The following is a 27,996-nucleotide window of genomic DNA, read 5'->3' on the forward strand; positions in this document are numbered from 1 at the left end:
ATTTTTTGGCTTCAATTCCACCTCATTTTGTAAAAGACATGCATGTTTTAAATTATTTAGTATCTTAAACTATTTAATATGGTATATTTTATATAGTCCAACAACAATAATCCTAAACTACAGTTAACAGATTTATGTTATGTCCTTATAAGATATATTAAAGTATGTTGCAATATTTTAGTGAACTCAATATAGTTTTAGATATTTTGTGTGCATTTGTTGTAAGAAATATTGTGTGCAATTTGTGAGTAGAAACTTTTGCCATGTCTACTAAATGTCATTATGAATTTTAAAGTGGCACCTGTGCACTCTTAACTGTAAATCTCTCTTTGACGTGTTGTTGACTCAAATACAGCAACAAATAAATCATAACATGTCAAGAAAAAAGAGTGGGTGTTTTTATCTTATCAAATGAGCCAGTAATTAGGGCACCAAACATAAATGCATACCTGGAAAAATCTAAAATATTGATGACCTGATAAGTACAATCATTTATCAGTTTATTAGGTTGACATACCAAAGGCCGCCTTGTGGAATGTATGAATATTTCCTCGTCAGGGTCAAATAAGGTTTGTTTACTTCTATACAGATACTAAGATAGTATCAACAAATACATTTAGAGGCAACACTGAACAATGTTGTTCTTCTGACAGATATTAAAGTGTATTTTTTGAGAGACAGCGCAACACTGAGCAATGTTTTTTCTACTGATATTTTCAAATGTTGCCTAAAGGTCATAGAAATGTTGTACTGTATAGTTGGATGTGGAAAAAATGAAGCTGAATAGGCTGTTCCTGCATGATGTATTTGGTCATGGTTTTGCTGCAATCTCATATTAGGAAGCGACGCAGGATAGCTTTCAGGCGGCGTGCAAGAATGAACGCATGTGCATGCCAACAACGTACTTCTGCCCGGCAACATGACAGTAACGGGCAAAAATAGGAGGCCAGCTTTATCCAGCATAAATAAAACCATTTTTAATTGCGGAACTCTTACCAGTGTGTGTCCTCAAGTGAGCTTTCAGGTGGGACGACTTGGTGTAAACTTTCTTGCAACCTAAAAGATATAATAATAAAAGTTATAGTTGTTACCTGAATCAATTGATGAGTATTTATAAATCATTCATAATACAATCTGATAGTAAAAATGGACTAAAAGTTAAATAAACAATATGACAAAAGAGTGTTTAAATCTTTTTAATAAATGTAAATGTTTATTATTAAGATGAAAAATATCAAGAGACTTGCTAAATCATATAAATAATGAAAACTGTTATATAGATAATGAAAATAAAATAAATATAATTTTTTAATCAAAAAATAAATGCGCTAATTATTAACTATAAATGTAGAAAATATACAGTTATGATCATTTATGCATGATTTTTTTCAGGGAACAAATATTGATTTTATTATAAAAATTTTACAAACAAATGCAATTATTATGTGTGACATACAAATCTGAAATGGGTGTTTTGGTTTGGTGTTTATGGGAGATTTTAGACAAATAAGTTGACAAACAATAAAAGAAAATACTAAATGACTATAATTAGTCAACAGTGTTTAACAATTTGAAAGACCAGTAAGTGCAAAGTGCTAAAATGTAATTATTTTTTATAATTTATATTGTATGCAGTTCTTATGTTTGATCAGTGCTTCCCACACATAGACTTTACTTGTCAACAATCGAGCAGAACACTTCACACACTCTTCAGACCCACAGAGACGTGCATTTTTGGAACTTAAAAAAATTGTCCGGCTCAGGTTTCTAAATCTCCAAAAATGTCTGGGATTCAACTTTTGCATTCGCTTTCTAAGGTTTGTATGTATTTTAGCTGACTGCACACGCACAGCCATGATACCGAGAGAAAAAGTATATAATAGATTCATTAATCTAAACAATTCAGAAAAACTTTACTATAAACTCGGAGACGACGAAATGGCATCTAAACTGGCATAAAATATATGTACACCATTAGTAATTTTGTAATTAACGCATTTGCCTTATTTTAAAAAAAATACTCATTTTAATCTTGCAATTATGATGTTTAGGGATAATGTTTGTTTTTATGAACTTTTTCTGTCATTTATTTCTCATTTGCTGATTATTTATTAATTCGATGATGGTAATATATTACATAGGCTACTTTATATACAGATCTAAAATACTTTGGCATTCAAATTTGCTTTGAACTTGAAAGAGAGAGAAGCAGATTTTACCTGTCAGTGGGTGCACATGGCTCCTGAATAGCATTTATTTTTTATTTCAGTCTTTTTTAACAGTATTTTTATTAAATGATGTTGTTTGTCACATATTTAACTATTTATGTGTTGTGGGTAAATGGTGTGTCAATCTGGCGACCACCGCAAGTATATTTCAAACCTGAAGGAAGCACTGTTGATGCATAAAAAGTGTGAGTTAATCTTTTGAGATATAATTTCTGAAGCTACAGCTATAAATAAGTAAATAAATAAATAAATTTCAGTTTTACATTGTAAAAGGAAATACTGTTTTAACATCTGATGCATAAACAGAATGACAGAGTGTGATTGAATTATTTTAGTCACCAGCACAAAATGGCTTGATTCTCTCATCACCACAGTCACAAATAAGAGCATCCTGTTCTTTGGTTTCAGTGTGCTTTCTTTTTTTTCCAATTAGGAATCTAAAGGCCATCTGATGTTGTTAGCTGTAAAACCCCACTCAGTGAAGTAAAGCAGTGATGGGTTCTTAATTGCGAAGCTCCTCGGTTCAGACATGCAGCTTCTCAGCGTAAATGCACTATTAATGGCACTGTGAGGCCTGTCTGTTTTACAATTTGCCCAGTCAATTTGATGCAACAGGATTCAATAACAATCAGTCTGACGTCAACTCTTTGCCATTCATTTGGAGCACTGGTTAAAAGGCTTTGGCCGGCTCTGAATTATTTAACAGTGGATTTAAGCGAGTAAGAAATCACAGGAGGAAGCAACAAAGTGCTCCAGAAAACAACAACATCTTGCAAATTCTGACAATTATTTCTTGTATTTGTGTCATTGTTGGTTTATATTTGTTTGTAGATTAACTGAAACAACTGCAGACCAAGCACTCTCAAAAATTAATGGGGGCTTTGGGAAGAAATTATATGAAAAGAAAAGAAGATTTGGTCAAGAACTGCTGAGCATTACAACTAGGCATGTGCGATTTGGGGAAAATATCTATTTACGATTTTTTTTAACAGATATTGCGATTTCAATTTGGCTTGCGATTTAATTTTGTAGCCAAGCGTCAGCTTAATATTCTGTATCGTAGCTTCTTACTGCTAAAAAGCAGTGAGTGTTAGTTAAAAAAAGGAACTGAAAATTACATAACTTCAACTATTATTAAAATTTGTTTAGAAACATTTAGAAATTCTTTAGAGCAAACAGTATTGAGTTATGGCGTTACTTATCTCCTGCTGTTATCTGTTAGTTATCTCCTGACAGCTCTTACAAATGACCTGTTTTTGTTCAATATCTATGACTTTGAAAATAAATATTCCCATATTACCGACATGCTGTGTTTCTTTGACATGAATTTGTCTATTAATGCTTTTGAAGTAGCAGACTCCATCATCCCACTTGTCCGCATGCTCCTGTTTGTTTTATTTTAGGCTTTCCGCATAGTTCGGTTGCGCAATTCTGATTAGACAGAACGAAAGTGTGCTTACTCAATTGGCTAGTAAGACTATCACACACAGACGACAGTCACACATTTGCTCTGGGTGGGGGAAATTAAGTAATACATATATATATTCCATATTACTGCCTCTTATAATTAGCTAATCGAAAAGTTTCAAACCACGATTGAGATTCGATTTTGATAAATCGTAAAGCCCTAATTACAACCAATCCCATGTTTCTGTTGGGTTCATGAATACAGTGGCCAATCAGAGGCATTTAGATTAGTTGCTGTTGAACAGAACTGTTAGTTTACTTACGTATGAATTTATATGTAATGATACAAACAAATATACTTGTCATATGATTTTTATACTTCATATACAGGCTGTTTTAAACTATGCAACTATTTTTAAAGTTAATTTATATATCTAATAATTTATAGGAAAGAGTTCATAGGATCCTGACTTGGGTAACTGGATAAACTGACATACAGTTAGAGGAAAAATTATTGTCGGTTCAGTAGAATGGTGTTTTTTTTTTAAAGGTTTTTCAACGGCTGCTTAACAGAGATAATGTTTTTCCAATACATCTTTAAACAGTAGCTTTAATAACTCATTTTTTTGTCTTCACCATGATGACAGTACATATAATGGTAACAGTTATTTTGCAAGATTCTAATATTCAGCTTAATGTGTAATTTACAGACTTAACTAGGTCATTTGGTAAACTAGTCAAATCATTGGATAATTATTTTGTTTTGTAGCCAAATTTTTTTAAAGGGGCTAATAAATTGACTAAAAGCCAGATTTAAATTAAGCCTCACTAAAAGAAATAAGACTTCCTCTAAAAGAAATAAATAGAGTCACTTGGTAAATATTTGAAAAAGAATAAATAATTCACAGGAGCCCTAATCATTTTGTCTTCAACTAGAATAAATTTAACAAGATTATTAGTATCCAAATGCATTGGTGAGGGAATATGTTTGCAGGTTTAAATTTGCAAAAGTTGATTTCTGACCCTAATATTGACCTTAAGCCAGACTAAAAGCCAGACTTAAATTAAGCCAGACTTTAAAAAAAAAAGAAAAAAAAAGATATTCTTCAGAAGAAAAATAAGAACTGTGGAGAAAACTTCTCTGTGAAGACACTTGGTAAATATTTGAAAGGGAATAAATAATTCACAGGAGGCCTAATCATTTTGTCTTCAACTGAAAGTACATTTAACAACATTATTAGTAGTAAACAAATGCATTCATGAGAGAATATGTTTACAGGAATGAATTTGCCTCTTAATAGAAAAGTAGATTTTTGACCCTGGGAAGTAAAAAAATGAAAATAGTCTAAAAGACAGAGGATATAAACTCTGCACGGGGGACAAATTCTTAAACAAAACCTGAAAATGTTTTCTCTAAAAACCATTAAAAACAATAAAGACATTTTTTTTTCTCTAAATTCTATCAGCTGAAACATTGAGTTCATTCTCTGTACCTGGAAAATCACAGTGATGTATCCGTCTTTTCTCGAGGTCTGGATTTGTCCTGCGGTTGTATCGGACAGGCATGGACCCAGTGGTTGTGGGGGGTCGTGCGGAAGCGGGTGTGGGGTGACTGGGTGCGTGGCCAGCCATTTTAGAGGCGATAGTGGCAGCGTAAGATGGTGGCGGTGTCAGATTGTGAAGCAGTTCCTTCTGTCTGTCAGGACTGCCCGGTTCTGAAGTGGGAGGTGAAGGGGGCAGATATGTCATTTTGAGCTGCGAGTGAGCCTGATCCTGAGGATGAACAAAGTGACCGTGGCTGAGAGGGTACCCATGGGCCGCCATGCCACAGTATGATTTGGCAGCAGTCTGTTGGGCAGCTAAGTGCAGGTTGTGGAAAGTAGGCATCTGTGAGTGAGCATGAGGGTCAGTTGGATCAGGGACGTCCAGCTCTGAGTTGAGGAGCTGGAAGAGCGGCCCATCCTGCGGGATGTCAAAGCCTTGCATCTCCTGCTTAACAAAAACCCCGGCGCTATCATCCACAACGTCCATTCCGGAGCCTGAAGTGGAATTGGAGTTAAAGATGCTGGTGAAATCTGGCAGTGCGGACGGAGCAGGGCCGCTTGAGCTCACGGGACACTCAGGATGAGAGAATGGTGCCGTTACAGGCTCAGTTTTGACCTGGTTGGAAACAGAATGCCGTGCCGCCCGGCACAGACCCGTTCTTAGATAAGCAATGTCAGGAAGGTAGACATTCATATTGATGCTGTAGGGGGATCCGTGGTCATCCCCAAAATACTGGTCCATTGTAGAGACACTTTCTCGTCTTGATTTCTTTAGGTCAGGGAGAACCACAGGTTGTGGAGACAGATATTTATCCATCTCTAGTTTAGCCTGGAGAAAGCAAAAGAGAGAGGCACTAAATGGTAAATGCAGTTGTAAAAGCCATTAAAGGCCAACAAGATAAACAGGTTTTAGAATAATAACTGCTGGAATATTGCATACACTGCCTGTGTCAGCAAAGTTGGCAGGATCTCCTGGGATTGCTTGTGTTGGCTGAGCACAAATGCAGTACACATAAAATTTGAGAAAAGCTTGCAAGAATGCAAATATTCACTTACGGTTACAACAATGAGCAGCCTGCCTGCTTGCTCAGCTAAGCTCACTTGGCTTTGAGTAAAAAGTATATATACTAGCGAATACAGTAAACCAGCTTACATTATAAATATATTTTGCATAATGACAAAAGCCAGTTCATTTTTTGCATTTATTTCCCTGTAACTTATGTGATAAGGGATTCTTTTAATAGAAATATCCCTCATTTGAGGTGACAAACACTTCAGAGCATCATTAACAGACGACATTCTTTGGACTAGTTGAAATCTTAAAAAATAACAACTCTTTAAACTACAGTTGAAGTCAGAATTTTGACTAAAGAATATTGATGAACTCTGGGAGGCATGCAAGACTGCTTTCTTTGCCATTCCTGACGACTTCATCAATAAATTGTATGAATCCTTGCCTAACCGCATGAATGCAGTTCTTCAAGCTCATGGAAGTCATACACGATATTAAATGTGGATCTCACAGCACCACTACTTAATTTGCTGAAATATTTTTGTATTTGCAGTGAATGTTTAATTTCAGTATAGGCGACAGAACTTTTGTCTTGCCAAAATTTGACCTTTCTGTTTTGATTAAATGATAAATCTTGTTTCAGTGAAACTAATTTATTTCAGTGCATTAAACATCATTTGGGAGGGTTTTAACTTTTCATATGAGCTCTTCCTAACACCAATTGATTAATTAAAAGTCAGGTTAATAGCAGGTGTTTCTACAAAATAGATAAGCGACAAGACTTTTTTCAGGGACTGTATATATATATATATATATATATATATATATATATATATATATATATATATATATATATATATATATATATATATATATATATATATATGTGTGTATATAAAACAGATAAGACTTTCTACAGAAGAAAAAGTATTATCAGACATACTATGAAAATTTCCTTGCTCTGTTAAACGTCATTTGGGAAATATTTATAAGAGAAAAAAATTCAAAGGTTGGCTAATAATCCTGATTTTAATATTATGTGTGCTGGTAATGACTGCTATGTCAATGGGAGATAATGAAACCCACACTGCACTTGCTAACACAAGCAAATAGTCAGTTAACCTTGAACATATAATAACAATATGAGACTTCAATATCTTTGATAACAGGATTACCGGTATGTCAAATGAAGAAGAAAGACTGTTGAAACAGGACCAAATATCTATATGAACTGATTTATCGGTCAGGCTGGGGAATATTGCTTTCTCCTCAATAGGTTTCACTTTGGACAAGTTGAAATCTTGAATGACAATTCTTTAGCTATGGTATGTGTGAAGATGATTGCTATGGTCACGGGAGTAGTGGGATAAAAACAGAACTTGCAAAATTAGCTTGTAGTCAATTAACCTTGAATGTATAAATATGATTATTAATTATACAAAAAGAACATTTTAAATTCATATGATTATATCGGATCAGGTAAACACTATCTAGTGATACACAATTTTGTCATCCAAGCTACTAAATTGCCTGATATTTGGCCATTCTAATGTATCGGATGTCAATCTTTGATTGATGATTAACAGACAGGTTTCAATTTTTTGACAGACTATAAATCATAGTGTATGTGTGTAGCTTTGTGGGTGTTAAAGATATGTTCATCTCCTTTCCTGCAATTAAATCATATTACTTAGTATTAGATAAGATTAATTCAAACACTGACAAAATCAGGAAAGAGTAAGAAAAGGAGCTTAATACAGAGAGATCAGATGAGTCATGGGAAGATTATCCTTCCAAAATACATGATTGTTCTATCAACACAAGACACAGACTGATTTCATTTTAAAGTTATCCACAGACTTTATTATTCAAAAGTGAAATGATATACGATTTTCTTAAATGTATCCTTATTGTGCATTAAATGTGAACACTTTGAAGGTACATTGACTCACTTATTTTAGTGATGCCATAAAATCAGTTTTGGCAGTACGTTTTTAATTTTATATCTGAAGTATACAGGATTGATCTGTTACCAGAGCCAAAATTGAGTAGTTTTGGAGACACCTCAAAAATAGGAGATAAATATACAGGCAGTATCTTTGTGTATGATATAAGCAAAGAAAACTATTTACAATATTGGAAGTCAGTTTAAGTGCTTGTCTTTGAAACCTGGATTAGGAGCTTAAGTTATGTGTTGCCCATGGAAGAGATGCGATATGGGATGGCAAACAAACAAAACATATTTTTTAAAATCTGGAACCTAATTATGTTTTATATCACTGTTACTGACTTGTAACTCATAGGTGGAATTAGTCTGGCAAAATTATTCTTTTTTTTTTATGTTGAATTCAATTTTTTTCTTTTATGCTTTGTGGATAATGCTGTATGTTGTGTCCGACTGTGTATTGTGAAAAGGCTTTTGTACCCTTTTCCCCCTTCAGTTTATGTTATGGTTGATTTTCTTATGCTAAAAACAATAAACATTTATATATTTAAAAAATGTTAACTTTGAACTTTATATTTGCAAGAAGATACGAAAGCTAAATCAGGACATGTTTTAACTCCTGGTTTTTGACCGTGTAAACACAGAGAGCGTGAAGTGTCTGTATGGAGCAGTCAGAGGTAAAGCATTTATCAAGTCTTCTTCAATATGCCTCTGCTACATTCCGCCTCAGACTGTAAAACAGCGCTCATACCACAAGCTGAAAACAGACTTTGCTGACAGGTGGAAAGCATGCTGGAGAGATTGCTCAGCCTTTCCATATAAATGCCACCCAATTATCATAAAACCGTAATCAGCAGAAAAGAATAAATCAAGACTCATTCATACTCTACTCAGGGTAACGTCGACTGGAGGAATGAACATGAGGCAAAATAAAAACACTCACTGACACACATACAGTACATCTACATACACACATTCTGAATGCCAGAGCTCTTTAAGTGCTCTTTACACGGCTGCTACGCATAGCTATTTCTGGATTTAGATCTTCCAGCTGTTCGCCCGACATGTATCTCTTTCACAAGTTTTCAGATTGAGGCTCGGCGTTGCTGGGAAGTTTCAGTTCGGAGCGCGAGAGCAGCGCGCGTGGGTGCGGAGGGGGAGTCAGTTGTTGACGGTCCGGTAGCCAAGAAACCAACTGCAAGCAACTGACAGGAGTCTGTGCGCTACCCGACCCAGCCCAGACTCCCCTGCCTTACAGCCACGGGGAAATCCCAAAACATCACAGAATTCTTGATTCTTAACACGGGATTCTCAAGCTAAGGACACTTTCGAGTTGAGATATTGAACAATGATGAGTTTTCAAAGTAGCTATTTGTGAGGTTGGCTAACGAGCGACATGATTGTTGTGGTAAAGATTTTTTTAAAGAATTTGGAGAACATTGCACTGAAATTCCCAACACACGTCAGAAACGCATAATAATATCAAAAACGTACAATTTCATATAGGCCTAACATTTCTGTAGCCTACATATAATAAAACAACGCGGATCAGGATTTAACAGTCTTAAATTAATAATTCACCGTAAAACTCTCTATGTTGTAAATTGTCAAATAAATAAATACATGAACACTCATCTCACTGTAAGCAAAATGTGACATATAATAGTAATAATATTATTGCTTGATGCGTTAACAATGAACAAAGAGACAAAATGCAGACTTTAATGCTCAATTGTAGGCTAAATATAATTTTTTTTTTATCTGCATAATGGACAAGATGCCTGTTTTAAAACCACATAAGCTAATTAATAATGCAAAAGTTTGGTTTTATTTTTAGGGCATTCAAAGATAGTAGGCTAATCTGTTTTTAAATCTAGAAAATTATCTAAAATGATTCTACGCAACAGAACAGTTCCTCAAATGAAAGAACCGCACATTGCGAGACCATTTCATGGGGCATGATGCTGATGGGACTGCAGGCGTGCAGCATGTGCCGCATCATCTACATCGGCCCTCCTTTCACTCGTTGATAGCTTTATTTCATATGCATTCAATAATATCCACTGTCTTGAGCACAATGAAAAGGCAAAACTCCAAATTACCTGAGAATAGTCGTTGGATAAGCCCCTTTCCGAGTCAGGATTCTTGTGTTCAAAGCAAAACAGAGAGGAGTCCTCCTGAAAGCCGTCGGACAGTGAGGGTTTAAGAAGCGAGAGAAAGTCATCTTGTCCCGGTGCGAGCGCAGCGCTCATGGTAAGAAGCGTAGCGGCCATAAACCCGTGGATGTGACCAAAAGGGCGTCCGCAAGATGTGTTTTGATAGACGTTGAGAAAGGAGTGGTGAGTGTATGGTGCATGGAATGACACCCGTGCGTGGATGTGCGCGCGCTTTCGGTATAATGTCCCGTTTTGCCTCGCTCCGTTCCTGGAGCTCCAGGATTTATGAAGATTCAGCGAAAGGGCGGAGTCGGCGACTGAGAAAGTGAGGCGGCTACACCTTTACTACTGCTGTTACTGTAACAGAGAAACAAGCCCGTCAAAACAGAGAGCCCGAGTTAAATACGTCCAGCCCAGTAAGTTACCTCCCTTACCATCTGGAAAATGACGGCAGTGCAGACAAGGCTGCTTAACAAAAACAGACTGAACTGCATAAAAACGAGTGCGCATCATTTTTATTGACCAACTCAAAGCTCGTTTGGTGTTGCTCATTTTGTAAACATTGTATTTATTAGATCGGTTAGTAAGTTTCATTAACAGGCAATGTTAATCAACAACTAACACAAGCTAATTGTGAAGACTCAATAGTAAGTAGTAAAACCAGTTCTTATTCACAAACGCCCGATTCCTGAACAATATGACTCTTGTCAGTCGATCGGATCTTTTTTAAGTCATTATGAAATCGAAATTAATAGCACATTCTAAAAAAATCTATAGGCTGTTGAAAGTTATGACAAAAATAAACACACCCAATGCTAGTTAAAAACATAAATAAATAACGTTTAACCCAGTATAGCGTTTGTTTATATATGGTCCAATATGTCCAATGTTTTTTAGAGTGCAGTTTGTTAGCTCACAAAGATTTTCTTATGGTGAAAAATGTATCCTGGTAATTTTTTTTTTGTCTTGAAGTGTCCCAAATAACATTATACTATGCACTTATGTTCTAGATTGGCTATTCAGCTGTCTCCATGAATTTTGTTGGATTTTTTTGTCTTTCATCAGGAGTGTCTGAAATCCCTGCCTACTCCACTACACAATTAAATCTGTGACAACAGAGAGCATGAAGTGTCTAATGTTCCACACTTTGGGTTTTCCCTTTGGTTTACAGTATTTATTCCAGGCATTACAATTTTTTGAATATTCTCAATGTAAACAATCTACCACCAATACTTAAAACATATTTAAAAACATAGAATAGGAAATATGTATTCAAATTGGTACTTTTTTTACTTCAGCTCTGAAATGGCATTCCTTAAATGAAGAAGTCAGTTTAAAGGCTTAAAAAATATCATTAAAGCATCAAATAAAACCACATCCTCTAATCAATATTTAGCAGAATTTACACATGCTGTAGCATTCAGAAACCCGTGTTATTAGAGACACCAGAGGCCAATAAGTGAACTGCATCCAGCAAAGTTACTAGTGTTTGTGTGCAACTTAATGTCTCGGTATATTTTCTCAGCAATGTGGATTTCATTCAGACCATTTTAGTTCAATTAAAGCCAACCAACACCACCCTAAAAGACGTAGGTCACTAATCAAACATTCTGCTTCGTTCTATGACATTCAGCCTTTAATCGTTTGAATCATGAAAACAAGCTCCAATATAAGTCTATTAACATATATTGGAGCTGGATTTCACTCTTTCATTTGACTTATTGTTTGTTGGCTGAAAGTACAATGATCCAACAAAACCCAATTTTTTAGCTCTTTCCAAATGTCTCTGAATGCAGGCTTGGATTTGCAAGCTGAGACTGCAAATCTCTGACTTGCAAATGTCAGACACAATGCACTTAATGGAGCTAGTGATGTCACTGTGAGGGGTAGGGTCAGGGGTGGGGTATTAAAAAGCTTTGTATGCAGGTCACCTTGCAACTGCATCAAGTCTGCATCCAGACTTGGATCCGTCCCTTTTTTCCATGTTCAAAATGGTGGAGATGTTTTTATATGACGTTCATACAGTATCACATTTTTTTTTTTTTTTTTTTTTTTGGGAAACAAAATAGTCCTAGGTTTCGTGGAGGTTAAAGGAAGGTCTCTTTTTTACTTTTCATTTTCAGCCATGTACTTACTTGGTAAAAAAAAAAAATATATATATATATATATATATATATATATATACTACATAATTTGTAAATATGGGCCTTTCAAATGCAAAGTGTAGTCAGGGTCTGATTCTGAGCCAGAATTGCAACTCAAAAACTGAATCACTAACTGGATTCATGAATCACTACATGACACAAATATTAGTTAGAATTACAATCAGTTACAATTAATTAGAGTTGCAATCAGAATTATTAACCCCCCTGATTTATTAGCCAATCATTTAAATTCAATTTCATTTAAAGGCTTAACTAGTTTCAGTAGGTTAACTAGGTAGGCTAGGTTAATTAGGGAAGTTATTGTATAACGATGTTTTGTTTTGTAGACTATCGGAAAAAAAGAAAAATAGCTTAAAGGGGCTAATAATTTTGACCTTAAAATGTTTGTTTTTTTTTTGTCTAAAAATTAAAAACTGCTTTTATTCTAGCCAAAATAAAGCAAATAAGACTTTCTCCACAAGAAAAAAATATTAACAGACATACTGTGAAAATTGTTTAGTTAAACATCATTTGCGAAACATTTAAAAAGGAAAAAAATTAAAGAGGGTTAATAATTCTGATTGCAACTGTAAATAAGTTTATATGCGTGTTATTGTAGGACCATTAAATAACTGGTTTATTAAATTAATTAATTTAATTAATTACTTAAAGGTTTTGGAATTGTTTTGGAATAAATACAAATGAATGCAATTTAGATGAGGTTTATCTGAAAAAAATAATGTGACATATTTTCCTTGAAGCAAGCTGAAAGTTTTTTTTTTTTATCTTTTCAGAGGCAGAAATGTATGAACTGTACATATTGTAAAAAAATAAATAAATAAATAAAATTTACTAAGAAACTAACTATGCTCCCACAATTTACCACATGTATATCCCCTCTTAAAAGTTTCAACATATTTTGCATGGATTGTATTTTTTAACTTAATTTTTTTTTAAATGAAGTGATTTTACTTGGCAACTAATTCTTAAACAACTTTCCCAATATGATTCTCATCCCTGTAACACCCGCTCCTGAGAATGTTATGAGTGTATGGCACCACATCTGCTCTCAACGCTCTCACGTCTGCTGGTTTACAATGCTGAGAAACAAAACTTATTTACAAACTAGATTTTCATTTAGATGATAAATGCTTGCCAATTCAAATATTAAAAATAAAAAGACATTTTAAAAGTCAAATATCCACTTCAAGCAAACGGGATCAATCAATTGGATCAATACTATGCAGCTCAATGCTAGCGTTCTTGCTGGACATTTGAGCCGGTAGTGTGTAACATTAAGATGACACAAATAAGCGTGCAATGCGGCTGCGATGATTAAGGTATGCACAAGCTCCTCTATTTTTACCAACAGCGTGTCTCACGTCTTACAAATCAAAACGGAAGGATACAGATCTCATTACCATCAAATGATGCGTTCAGATATTTAGACTGTACATTCAGAAACTGCATATTAATTTGGCCAGAAAAGTTTAATAATAATTAAAAAAAAAAATAATAATAAAAAATAACAGCATGTTCACACGCTTATCTGAACTAGATAAAATGATTTATTACCATTAAAAGGAAATTCATAGTTTGAGGTTCACATTCTTCATGGCCACACATCAAACCTGTGTAACTCGTTATGTAATGGATCTTCAACAGACTTTCATTTGTGATTGCATGACATGGAGCATCCTAAACAAGTTCAACAAGTCTCTACTTGGTTTTCCGCTTGACTTTTCTATACCATTCTGGAACTTCTTTTTTAGTCTGTTAAAAGAAGAAGAAGAAAAAAAGGGTTAAATACAACTGACCTGTTTTTTGGCCCATGATGCTTATTGTGAATAATGGTAATAAGTTCTAACTACAAAAATTTTTAAACGTACTACCTAAAAACAGTTAGTAAAGTGACAAAAAACACTTTTTTTTTCTAACAGTTCATCCATCAAATATTAAAAGTCAACTTAATAGAAATAATAAATGACTTCCATCAGACCATGAATGACCTCAAAAATTTTCCACAGCAATTTTATGAAAATATATTAAATATCACTGTGCTGCAGGGAATACAAACCTAATGCCATGTTAAAATACCAAGTGTAACATTATTATTATTATTATTATGATTATTATTATTATGACAGATACTATGAAAAAACAATGTCAAAGATACTTCTTACTCAGTTTTCACTATGTATGTGGAATATTTGTAGCGCAATCTTATTTTTATTACACTGTAAAACCCAGTAAGTTATGGTAAACCAATTAAGTTCAAAAACCCATTCTAATAATTCATTTGAGTACACAAAGCAACTTGAGCACAATAAATCCAACAAATGAAGAGAACTCAAACGAACTGAGTACTGTAAAATCCAATAAGTTAAGGCAACTTTCAGCGTTGGGGGAAACAGACCGCTCCAAACCATTTATGTTAAAAAAACGAATCTATATTAGTACTGTGGACTTACGTCATTTAAGTTGAAGTAATGAGGTATTTAATTAACTGACTACCTTCAACACTGAGTTCAAAACTCTTTTCAAACGAGTAGAAATCTCTCCATAAATAAACCACTACCTACTTTTACTTAATAAACTCTTAATTTTCTGCTTTTAATAGTTATTAAAGATATTATGAAGGCTTAATTATTAAGTATGATTAGTAATATGTACTTTCTAATGTTCTAATAAACAGCCAATATCTTAAAATAATACACTGTAAAAATCTTGCTGCCTTACATGTTTGAATCAACTTTACTTTTCTAGTCTTTTCAACGTACATCAATTAAACTAGACTAAAAATATTAAGTTCAAATTTGTATAAATTAAATTAAACTATTCAAAACCTGATTTGCGTATTAAAATAAGTTAAAGCAACATAAAATTATTTGCTGTCTTGACACTTTGTCATTACATTTTTTTTACAGTTTAGTCAAGCAATAAGCGACTAGTTAATAGTGAGAATTGGTCCTTGAATTAAAGTGATATCCAGATTTTTTAAAAATATGGTATACTGTCCTCTTCATTGTTAAATGTTCAAGTAAAACTTACAAAAACCGTGGGTTTGGGGCCATAATTGTATTGCTCTTCATCTGTGCTTTTGAATGTTTTGGGTCTGTGAACTGCGGTCCCATCAGCCTCGAGTTCAGGAAGAGTAGCAGATGGAGGACCACGCATGCTAATCAGGACCTGCTTCATCACAGAAAGCTCCTAAAAAAGGATCAGAACAAACCATTGTCAGCCTGACAGTTAAAGAGCTCAATCCCAGAAAAATGTGAGTTTGCCTTTCTTTTTCAGTATAGCTTCTGTGGTGATGTGATTACAGTGTTGTTGTGCCAGCAGTGACGTGCCCTTAGGTAGAGCAATTAAGATTGAAACTGCAAAAACAAACATCCCTCGTGTCCTCATGCAAGACGCCAACATTCCACAACATCCATACATCCTCATGTTATTCAAAACAAAACATCCTTACATCCTTATGTTATTCAAAACACTTTATTATTATTATTATTATTAATGATAATAAAATTATTATTATTATTGTTATTATTATTAGACCCAAAAAAAGGAATCAATTTCAGATGTTTTTAATATACATATATCTATATCAGTGGTGGGCAAACTCGGTCCTGGAGGGCCGGTGTCCTGCACAGTTTAGCTCCAACTCTAATCAAACACACCTGCTTATGGATTTCTAGTGATCTTGAAGACACTGATTAGCATGTTCAGGTGTGTTTGATTAGAGTTGGAGCTAAACTATGCAGGACACCGACCCTCCAGGACCGAGTTTGCTCACCCCTGATCTATATACTTGTATTGTTGAATTGAGTTTTAATGTATCATTTAAAGCAATGGAAAGATAAACCTTTTCTTGGCATCTCTTAAAACAATATCATTTAAACATACTCACTCACTGAAAAATAAACAAAACTGTAATAACTTCACAGCCTTTTTTTTTTTAAATCACAAATTTTTCATTTTTTAAATTTATTTATTTGTCATATTTTATTGGTTTACTTTTATGCTTATTATTATTTTTGAGGATATATTTATATAGTACTATTTATATAATACTTTTATATTGGTTTTTTATTCCTGTAGCTTGATAGTCATGATTAGTGCCACTGGAATAACTCTTTTTGAAATAACTTTAGTGTGAATAAATAATAGATTTTAGCCTTTGGATGAAAAAAAAATATATAATTAAAAAAAAACTATTACTTAGTTTGTGTATTATTGGTCATTTTATTTTCAGTCATTTCATTTTCATTTTATTTAAAGTGCATATTGTTTGCTACTTCGGTCCAGATTTTTAAAAAATATACAAACAAACACATAAATAAACAATTAAATAAATGCAAAAATATGTGGAATGATTTTGAGAGTATTTGAGCTGAAAAATGTAAACAACAAAAATAAAATTATGGTTTACAATTATCACAAACCTAAATCCAATTACAACCACTTTTATGGTAAGCAAAGCAGGTCTCTCATAAAACAGTTACTGTATTGTACCCAAACTGTACTGTGCACAAATCATCTAAGCATCTGCATATGGTTCAGCTAATAACTGAAATAAACATTTATAAAACTGAATAAATATATACATACACATTTTAAAAAACTAAATAAATTAAGTGAACGACAGTGTCAATGATCTATGGAAATCTGCTGTGTTTTCTATGGATTTCTGCAGATACAAATTCCATATGGGCCTGCTAATTATTCACCAAGTTAATAAATTAATCTTCTTTCCATCTTGAAAGTGCTTGCGGATTCATGTAGACCCTTCATTCAAAAGTGCAATGGTGAAGGCATATCTTCATAACATCTCCATTACAAGGCCTGCCCTCAGTGCCCTGACAGCACCTCTACAAAGCATACAGCCCTGCTATAGTGTAAATACTTCTGAATCAATTGAAGGAAACGCCCTTAAACAACACAGTGTTCTTTCATTACTTTGAAGTCATCAGCGGAACCCAATTCTGAGAATGGATACAGAGCTGCTAAAAAAAAATGCTGCTGCACTGTATTTACAGTGGCAGAGGTTTATTAAAAACAGTAAAACTGCAATATGACTTACGAAACACAAGCTTTTTTCTTCATATTTATATAAAAACAAAATTCTCTAAAATTAATAAAAACGTAACTTAAATATCAGGGGCCCTATCATACACCCGGTTGCTATTTTCAGACCAGCGCAACCCCAATTTTTTTACATTTTGCACCACGTTGTTTGAATAGAAAATCCATTAAATCCCCCCAAAAATTAAACGTTTAAAATATTACAAAAATGATCATTTTCTACATAAATATAAAAACTACTGCATGCATGACTCATCTCGGGGGGCTTTTTTCAGTTCATTTATGAAAATTAAAAGTTAATATTATAAGCAATATTATTTATTATATGCAAATTTATATTTGTTTTAATAAAAACAAGTTTAGATTTGTCCACCTGTCGGATTTTGATGACGTATGCATCACCATGGGTATACGAACAAGACGTTTGTTTGGATAACTTTTTTTGAACACACTTCGTTATTATTATTCATTTATTTGTTTGCTGGACATTGAACTGAACATGAACTGAATTTAGAAATAGTTTTGAAACAAATCTTTGAGCTGAAACTAAATAAATATGTAGGCTAATGGATGTCTTCAGAGGAGAGCGTACAGCCCCGTTTCCTTATCCACGAAAGTAAAGGAGTAAAGTAAAGAGTAAAAGTAAAGTAGAGGTTGAATGGAAGAGGCTCATTCTTTATCTTCGTGCTGCAGATGGTCTAACTGTTTTCTCACTAGTAAAGCATTCGGTTTTCCACTCACAAAGTCCACAATGTAAATAACAAATGCGCCATGGCGTGACGCAATTAACTCTTTAAAGGAATGGGAGATGAGACTGATTGGTTTAATGCACGCCATGCTCAAAACACACCCATAACCCATGAAGAGAATAAGCACAACCCTGTCATACCATGTGCCGGGGCGCAGACCGTATTTTTCAGTCCTTAAAAGGCACCTAGGTTACCCCTTTTTTCAGATTTAATATAAGTCTTTTGCGTCTCTAGAATGTGTATATAAAGTTTCAGATCAAAATACCCATCAGATTTTTCATTATACCTTTTACAAGATGCTGTTTTATACTGATTTCCAGCAGGGGGTGGTTTTGTCGTACTGTGCCTTTAAGCCGAGTCTTTCCCGCCTACTATTTCTACATGCCTCCTCCCTCAGCTGCGTCAGACAACAGACAGACTTAAAGGAATAAGGTCTCACGTAGCGTTTGTGAGATACTACAGTAAGAACTAACCTTTACTAATCAGTATTGTGAAGTTGCATTGGTGAGTCACACACAATATCGTTACAAAGTTAACGTGCGCACGCGCGCACACACACACACGCACGCACGCACGCACGCAGGCAGGCAGGCAGGCAGGCAGGCAGGCAGGCAGGCAGGCAGGCAGGCAGGCAGGCAGACAGACAAACAGAGCGGGCTTAGCTTAGTTAAGGCTAACCTCAAGTACTGTGTGGATATCTGTTATGCTAATGTACAAAATAAACCTGATTTAACTTCCACAAACCGGGATTGAAGCATCTTCTTTTATAATTGTTCTGACACGCGGCTGTGCTGATGAAGTAAAGCTGAAGTAAAACACTGTAATTAATTACACACATACTCTGTTTTAAAACACTTTAAACATGTGAAACTTACTCTTAATCACATTTGATGATGATTGCTGATCCTAGTGAACAGAACAGAGCTTTTATTCCCGGTTGCTTTGCGTATGTCTGTCTGGTCTTGTGGACATATACACATGACTACCGGAACATGTTAATGCACGCAGCTGTCAATCAATTCGGTGGGCGGGGGGATCGCACACCTACGTAATGGTGCGATCGATTTGAAAACAGCTCCAATTGGCCAACCCTTTTTTTGTAGTTAAATTGAAAAAAAAGGACTGGGTGTGTTCATATCACCCCAGTATGACGGTCTATACACTATACCAACACACAGATCTGTCCAAACAGCTTGAAAAGTAGATTTTTTACCATAGGTGCCCTTTAAAACAGCAAAAGTGGATTCGGACATGCCCTTAATGCTTTTGCGCCATGCAGTTTAGACTTTGCATCTAGATCGTTAAAATAGTTTTTTTTTTAAATATGTTTTTCTTTTATATTTACACATTATTTTTTTTTAAATCAAGAAAAAAAAAGTTTTGAGTTTGGTAAAAAATATTAAACAATCAAAAAATAAATAAGCTAAATTATTAGCCCAATTGTGAAAGTTTTATTCGTTTTAAAATATTTTCCAAGTGGTGTTTAACAGAGCAAAAACATTTTCTGAGTGTTCACTATAATATTTGTTCTTCGGGGAAAAGTTTTAAATTTTTTTAAACCATTTTTAAAGACAACATAATATTTTTTATTAATGACTACAGAACAAACCACTGTTGTCCAATGACTTGCTTAATTAACCTAACTTGCCTAGTTAACACAATTAACCTAGTTAAGCTTTTAAATTACACTTTGAACTGAATGATAGTATCTTGCAAAATATCAAAAAAAATAATAATTATGTTCTGTCATCATAGATGTAGATGGTGGAAGAATTTAGTTATTAGAATTCTTAAACAAAGCACAACTTGTTAAAAATCATTCGCTGTTAAACTAAAATAAGCTTCTCCTGCTCACCAAAGCTGCATTTATTTGATCAAAAACACAGTACAAATGGCAAAATTGTGGAATGCTATTGCAATATAAAATAACCTTTCAAAAGTAGTTCATAATTAATTTAATCATGTATTCCAGTAATTTTAATGATGAATTTTCAGCTTCATTACTTCAGTCTTCAGAGTCACATGATCCTTCATAAATCACTCTATTAATTATAATTATTGTTGTTGTTGTTATTAATAATGGTAATTGTAATAACAGCAATAATGACTGGAGTAATAATTTATTTGAAACTAAATACAATACGCAGTTTTTTTTGTTTTTTTTTTACAATTTTATTAATGTATTTACTTTTTTTTACCTTTAATAAATGCTGCCTTGATGAACATACAAAAAATAAAAAAAATTAAAAAAAATAAAAACTCTGATCCCAAACTTTTGACCGATAGCATATATGTGTGTGTATATATAGTTATGTACAGTAGGGTAATAATAAAGACAAATAGTTGCTGACAACCGTGTATTAATAAAAGAGTTAATGTATGTTTATGATTCTTGTGTTCAACCACAGTCTTGTCTCAGCTACAACTTATCAGCAATTTGTGGCTGCGTAAAAAAAAAAAAAAAAGAAAATCACTTCATGTTTTTACCTGACTTACCTGTGAATAAATTAAAAACGTTTAAAGAAAAAGACATTGGCTGTCAGATCGCACTGTAAGTTGCTGTGCATACTCGTGTTTCAACATGCTGATAAAAATCACAGACGCCAAAAGCTTTTCTTAAAGCAAAGCGCTGGTGACAGATATAGAAGATACACCTTTAAACCTATAGTATAATCCATAAAAATGTGCATACTTGCCCTTAGTGCACAACGCTAAAGTCTTAAAATAAAACTAGGGAAAAGGGGACAGACATTCCATATTATGCAACAAGAATGTGGTTACAAAAAATAAAAAAAGCCTTAGTGTCGACTGCAAACTGCAAATAAATACATAAATAAATGCTAAATTATTAATTATTAACCTAATTAAGCCTTTAAATTTCATTTTAAGCTGTATACTGGTATCTAGTATCTTCCTAAAAAACTAGTAACTTACTAGAATACTGGTATCCAGGGTTTCTGCAGGTTTCACCAAGTTAAATTTAAGACTTTACAACATTTATAAGACCATTATGAATGAAATTTAAGGATTTGTTTTCAAATATCCCAGTTAGAAAAAAATTTTAATTGCCCTATTACAAATTAATCCATTTAATAACAATAATAATTTGTTTGAATATATTTTTTATTAATCTTAAAATATATCCATTCACAAATCCGATAACCCTTACCAATAGTTGAACAAAACATACCTGTCAATTCAGTCTAAAATAATAATAATTGAATAATATTATTAGGAAACTGACTTGACATAAGGTCAGTTTCCTCCTCAGCAGTAAATAAATAAAGAACCTAAGCAAATGTTGCTGTAAGGAAAGTAATTAAATGCTATTTTTAAATAAAAAGCTAAAACTTTTACTGATAAGGATTCTTTATGATTGTATGGGTGTTAATGGCCAAATTAAGTAGCTGTACATGAGCAAAGGAAAATTAGGAGACCTGTTAAACAAATATTTAAGACCTACAAACACAACATTTCAGTAGATTTAAGACTTTTTAAGGCCTAAACTTAAGCTTTCGAGATTTTAGACATTTAAGACTCTGTGGATACTCAGAGTATCTTATATTAAATATGTTATTAAACAAATTAATCTCTAAAATAACAAAAATAAAGAAATAAAATAAATAAAAATATCAGTTATATTTGCAGACGTTACTATTCACACGTACGACGGCAATGTAAAATATTCCCCGCTAGCACATGATCACCAGCTTCAGCAGCGAATGTAGATCAGCCTGATGCGTCGGAGTCATTCAATATTTCTATTTATCACTGCGCGACCATGTGCGCTGGCATGCCAAAAAGCGCCAGTGAGAGGCAGCTGTCTGTGAGGATTGCATGCTTTCTGCCAACATGCCACTGGAAGTTGTGAAGTCGGCACAGTGTGTGCCAGCAGTATTTGGTTGAAAATAGCTCCAGATTGCACCGGTGCTTAATCGGTTACGCTCTGCCCTTAATATCCCGAGAGTTCAGAATGTCAGAAGAGGTGTAGTGTGTGCCCTCATCTGCCTTTCAATAGAAATGATACAGATTCACTATGTTCAATATGAACAAAGTTCTACATGCGCTGATGAGCGAAGCATTTTGAAAAGTCACAGGTGAAGAAAATGTAACTTATTAGTGTTTTGTTCTGGGTAGGGTAGGTGAACAAACAATCAGTTTATGTCATCAGAATGTTGGATGCAAGAGAGATGGGCAGGAATAAAGATGTTAGGGCAGGGTTTGGGCAATTGTTATGACAAAGTGACTGGGCCCTGTTCAGCAGGTATTAAGATGCGTTTTCTTCAATCTGATCACAAGTGGACAAAAGAGACAAGTTACCTTGCATTTAAATATGTTTGTTTTGTCCACTTTTAACAACATCTTTGAAAAGAGATGAGTATTGGGTTTCTAAAATCTTTAAAGGGGTGGTCCACTACGATATCAAATTAAAAACTTTAGTTTAATGTAGCTGTGTAAACATAAACAAATCTCTGAATGTAATGTACAGAGTTAACTTAGCAAAGCCTACAGCGAACGGAGTTTGGGGACTACAAAATACACCCAGGTACGTAAGATCACAAATGCTTCAGGTTATGCGCATTCATCACGTGCAGCAAATGGGTGTGGCCAGAGGTGCTGTAATGCTATAGCAGAAAGAGCTAAAATGCCATCCAAACGCTGCTATTTCCACAGAGCTTGTTCTGTGTCTGTTTTTTTGGGCTTCTAAAGGACATGACACAAAGAGAGAAGTGCTTAACATTTAATTTTAATTATGTTCCAAAGAATTATAAAGAATATATAGCTAGCATTTGACAAAGGACAGCTTCCAGAATCTTTTCCAGTTCAGTGCTGGATTCAGCTAAAAACTCCTCAAAAGACCAGCTCCAACCATAATAGAAGAAGCTGTGGATTGTGAGTCACCACCTGTAAGTATTTTTATTTATTCAAATTGATCTGTTACATGCATAGTGTTTAGCGTTAATGGTATGTTGTAGCAAGAATAATGCTTTTGGGCATTTTAATTATTCATATTTACCTGTCATATTTATCTGCATATGCTTTCCCTGCTTTCTACATCTCAAAAAACAAACTCGCAAAAGATATGTGAACTTTTCATATTACTTACACATGCTTATAACCCAAATATCTATGAAAGGCACTTGTTAATTTTTATTTTAGGTTTAGCTGTGTGCTCTTCATTTTCTGTCTGATATAGGTTCAAACTGATACAGCTGACAACTACTCTGACTGACAGTATTTACATAACAGCAAAGCTATTCCAGGCGACGTGAAATGGATTTGCGAATCACAACACATTATGTTAGCTGACCAATCAGAGCCTCTTAAGGGCGGGCCTTTTGGAGGAACTAGGGAACATGACAGTCGTTTTCATGTTAGCTGAGTAGCAGTATATTATCATGATATATGAAATAATAATGTGATTTTGTACAAGTGAAGCATGAGCACACATTGCTTTGCGTCATATAAACACAACCAAGCCTTAAAAATACACTCTGGACCACCCCTTTAATACTGTGAAAGCTAGCACAGTTTATCTATTAAAAGTACCAGATTAACTAAACGCGCTTTATGAACAGGCTACTTTGTGCATTGAATAATGAAATTATATATATTTTAGACCAGCTACATTAAGGCCTAAAAGCTACTGTTTTAACCAGAATATATTGCTTTTATAAAATTTGTTCAACAAATATTTAAAACATCGAAAATAAATAAATTAGGTGTCTTTAAATAAAATTATTATGCAAAGGGTCACACAAACTGTATTAAGCAAAAACATCAATCATCCAACACATCCAACATAACCAAAGTTACCATAACCAAGGCCTAAACTGCATGCTTGAATGTTGCTTTGAATAGATTAGAATGATTAAAAACACATTTAAAGACTATAAACATGAATGAAACGTTCATAAAGGTGTAATTATGGAAAACACCACTCACGGGCGCTGCATGAGAGCTGCTGTTTGAAGAAAATAAAGTATCCATAACCTATATTTCAAAAATCTCATTTGCATTCATTTCATTCACATTTGTATTAAGTGTTGCTCACTCAAGAGAAGAAAAAAAAACATCTTAATGCTAGGTGTGATCAGGACCTTGGTCAGAATATCTCTGAAATGGCAAGGCTTGTGGGCTGCTGCTCTTCAGCGATGTTAACAATTTACCAATCTTGGTCCAAGGACAAACCACAAAGTGGCAACAAGATGTTTGGGGGCCAGGCCTTATTGACACACAGGGGCAACAAAGGCCATCCTATTAGCTCTGAGCCAACAGAAGATTTACTATGGCTTACTAAGTCACAATTTTAAAGATCGTTTTGGGAGGAATGTCACAACATCTAGCATATCACACTGTGCTGTGTGATCACAGACCAATCAGAGTGTCTGTAGCTATTTTTCTTTCCAAACATGCAAATTAGACTTGACAAGCAAAACTGGAATATTGCACAAAACATTTGCGAATAAAGCACTTTTGAGTCCAAGAGAAAAGAATTGTCACTTCCAGATAAACTGACACTAAATATCAAAAAGAAAAATGAAAATTGCTGAGGTAGAAGTCACTGGGGGGCTTTTTTTCTTACATAATAAATTACTTGTGCCTCAAACGATGAAATACATGAATGCAAAATGGTTTTTTAGGCGAGAGACCATTTTTTGTGGAACAGCTGGTTACTGAGGTATACTGAAACACTTTAATGACAGACTTTGTCTAGAGAATTTTAGAATGACCAAAACAACATTTCTAATATTTTACAATGTGGTCGATCTGCTGGTTTGTCCGTTAATGCCATCCCAGCACCCATTTATGTTATCACCTGATCAGTTTTTGATGCACGTGCAGGAATTTATTTTCTAAATGTGTTTCCATCATGGTTTATGCACATTTTTATGGGATACAAAGTTTGTCCTATTCAGTTGTGCTTGGAGATTTCTTTAACGTGCATTTTCAACATTTATGCTAATCAATAAAACTTTCAATAAAGATTTTCCAAAATGTCATATTCCAAAATGATAATAGCTAATGTGTAGGCAAGTTCAGTCCTGGAAATCAACAGTCCTCCACTCCAACATTAATCAAACACACCTGAACAAACTAAATTAAGTCAATTTTCATTCTTTTTCATCTTCCACTGGCTATGAGAGAAGAACAATTTTGTAAACAACTGGCAGTCACAATAACTTAATCGATGGTCAAGAAAAATAAAAAAAAAACAAGAACAAGTGATATAGGTGGTATGTGTTTCCATTACCATTTTACTTGGCAAATGTGAAGCACAGATGAGGAAGTGCATATTTCATACTTTAGAATATGTGCAGCACGCTTTGATGAACTCCTAAAAGAGCACCAGCTCATTCATTCAACATTCCAGTTTATTCATGTCAAAAGTAACTTGTCAATGTTGTTTTGGATGATGCTCACCTGTCTGACCACAGCGGAATGATTAAATGAGCCAAAAAAACACACACAAATCAAAACCTCTCATGTCACAGAAGGTTGAGTTTCAGAACACACCCACTGATTTGCCTAATTGCCACCGATCAATGGTAGCTTAAAGCTGTTTAGGAGCCAAAATTAACACCACCAGAATGTTTGCTTTGGAAGCAATTTCAAACTGCTGAAATGAACCCAAACTGAACTTTTATTTCATCCAAAATGACCTTGTATGAGGTTGTTCTATAATTTCAAGTTAAGAAGCCTTAAAAGGTGAAAACTTCAGAACTGTGGCACTCAAGGGTCACGCTTGTCCACCCATGGCTTACAGTATGGTAACCACCCTCCACCATTGAATGTGTTAACTAATGGATATGCAAGTGTCAAAACTAAACATTGAGGAAGAAGATAAGGACTATTTACTCCAATAAGTCTAATTGTTTTCTCTGTGGGTGTGTGCTGTTTACTTGCAGAATAGCTAGGACCAGCATGCACTGTGGAATTTTTAGGGAAACGGCAGTATGATGCTCTGGGTAATGTTCTGCTGGGAAACCCGTGTGCATCTATTCATGTTATTGTAACAGATGCTACCTTAACATTACTAGAGACCAGCAGAACTTGCAGAACTTGAAAGTTCTGCTGCTAACATCTTGGTGCAAGATACCACAAGACAACTTAAGTGGAGTCCATGCCTTGAGGGTCAGCATTGTTTTGGCAGCACATTGATGGCCAGTAGCATATTAGGCAGGTGGTCAGAATGTTTTGCTTCAACTGTGTGTTCTAAATGAGTAAATCAAATCAAAGGAAATTCGACACAAACAGTGATACAGCACACTGACGTCTTAAACACAGAGGAAAAAAGGCTCTTACAGCAAATTAGTTCAGTCCATCCAGTTTTGTGGTCTGTGTGCGACTCGAATGTTCCACTTCCAGGTTCTTTTAGTTAAACATTTGATGGGTGAAATTAAAACTTCACTTTAGTTTTGTCAAATTTACAGTGCTCAGCATATATAAGTACACCCCTTACAAATCTAAAATCATATTTTTAATAGGAAGCTATACAATATTATATTTGTGCATTTACATCAGATTAGTCAGTACTGAAGCCAAATCTAGAGCTTATCTAACAAAATAACTTACGATAACGGTCCGAAAACTAGTACACCCAAATGTATATGTTATAGAATTTTTATTTTTTTAATGGAAACATTAAGTTGAAATTTTGTAGGTTGTAAGTTTATTTATTTATTTATTTGTAATATTTTGCTTGAATTTAATTGTTTTATCTTTTAATTTGTAAACATTTTTGATGACTAAAATATTATTTTAATAAATATATCTGTTTAATAAAGCAGTTTGTTTAAATGCACAAAAATACATTGCCAGTATTCACTGAGAAATGGATAAACATTTTCAGTTTCAAAATGGGGTGTACTCAATTATGCTGACCACTGTGTATTGTATAAGGCTTAAAGCCACTAGTTAATGACCCTAAACTTCTAAATGGTCGTGTACTTTTAAAAACTCATCTCCTTGCTTTTTGTAGATTTACTTGAAGGAGATTATTCAGGACATTGGCATTTACAATGTCAAAGGCACCCACAAAAACACCTGGGAGCTCAAACCAAGTACAGGCATTACAAGAGTGAAGAGAAGAGTGGCTTATTCTCTTCAAAATTTCGTTTACATGTGTTTGGACTCTGAGTGACTGTGAAATGTTATTTCTGGATTATTTTAAGGATGCTTCTGTTGTTTTTAGAGCTGCATCTGAAACTCATGTTGTGTTTTACAATGCTAAGATGTTTTATTGTTTGTTATACTGAGGAATTGAGATGAGAAATGAGTAATGAAATTGTTAATCATAACTCAGGAACAGAAGCGCGAAATTTACAGCAGCAGTCAGTGTAATGAGAAAGTGATGACAATTTTAAGTAAAATATTCTGATTTGGTTTTCTGATTGAAACACAGTTATTTTGTATAGTATTTCACTTCAGTAAATATTCCTTAAATAAAGGTTTTGTACAAAACAATTGTAATTTCCTCAGATTTTCAGCATTTGAGTCAAAACATTTTTGAACTTATTTTATATTTATGGAGAATCATGATGACATTTTGTTGTATGTCAATATTTTGTCTTTTTATTACAAAGGGATTTATGAACGTGTAAAATGTTTATGTTGAAAATGTTCCCCCAAATGACCTAAGAAAAAAAATCCAGGATTAAAGCAGTATGAAAATAAAAACAATGTGCTCAACTGAGTCTAATTTTTCTTTTATAAAATTATAAA

The 27,996-nt window shown here is 34.1% G+C and overlaps 3 protein-coding genes across 6 annotated transcripts in view; 1 reads left to right on the forward strand and 2 right to left on the reverse strand.

The window, feature by feature from the left end:
- Nucleotides 1-10,551, reverse strand: part of klf5a (Kruppel like factor 5a) — a 17,630-nt gene extending 7,079 nt beyond the window's left edge. The window contains exons 1-3 of the mRNA XM_087237344.1: nt 10,239-10,551; nt 5,129-6,008; nt 997-1,056 (exon numbers count right to left, since the gene is read on the reverse strand). Of these exons, the coding sequence (XP_087093470.1) occupies nt 997-1,056; nt 5,129-6,008; nt 10,239-10,409 (1,111 nt within the window). The 5' untranslated portion in view covers nt 10,410-10,551. The remainder of the gene's footprint in view (nt 1-996; nt 1,057-5,128; nt 6,009-10,238) is intronic.
- The window catches only part of LOC147846911 (uncharacterized), a 405,197-nt gene that overhangs the window by 9,735 nt on the left and 367,466 nt on the right, over nt 1-27,996 (forward strand). The gene's annotated exons all lie outside the window — the stretch shown is intronic.
- pibf1 (progesterone immunomodulatory binding factor 1) overlaps nt 13,987-27,996 on the reverse strand; it is a 75,306-nt gene continuing 61,296 nt past the window's right edge. For 3 of the 4 annotated variants that reach the window (XR_015475714.1, XM_087235563.1, XM_087235562.1), the window contains 2 exons: nt 15,488-15,646; nt 13,987-14,209 (listed from right to left, as the gene is read on the reverse strand). Coding sequence is in view for 3 of the 4 variants with exons in the window: in XM_087235563.1 (XP_087091689.1) it covers nt 14,156-14,209; nt 15,488-15,646 (213 nt within the window). In the remaining variant the exon portion in view is untranslated. 4 annotated transcript variants of the gene reach the window in all.

This window comes from Danio rerio, chromosome 1 (assembly GCF_052040795.2).
Source record: "Danio rerio strain M-AB ecotype USA chromosome 1, GRCz13ab, whole genome shotgun sequence".
Lineage (NCBI taxonomy): Eukaryota > Metazoa > Chordata > Actinopteri > Cypriniformes > Danionidae > Danio > Danio rerio.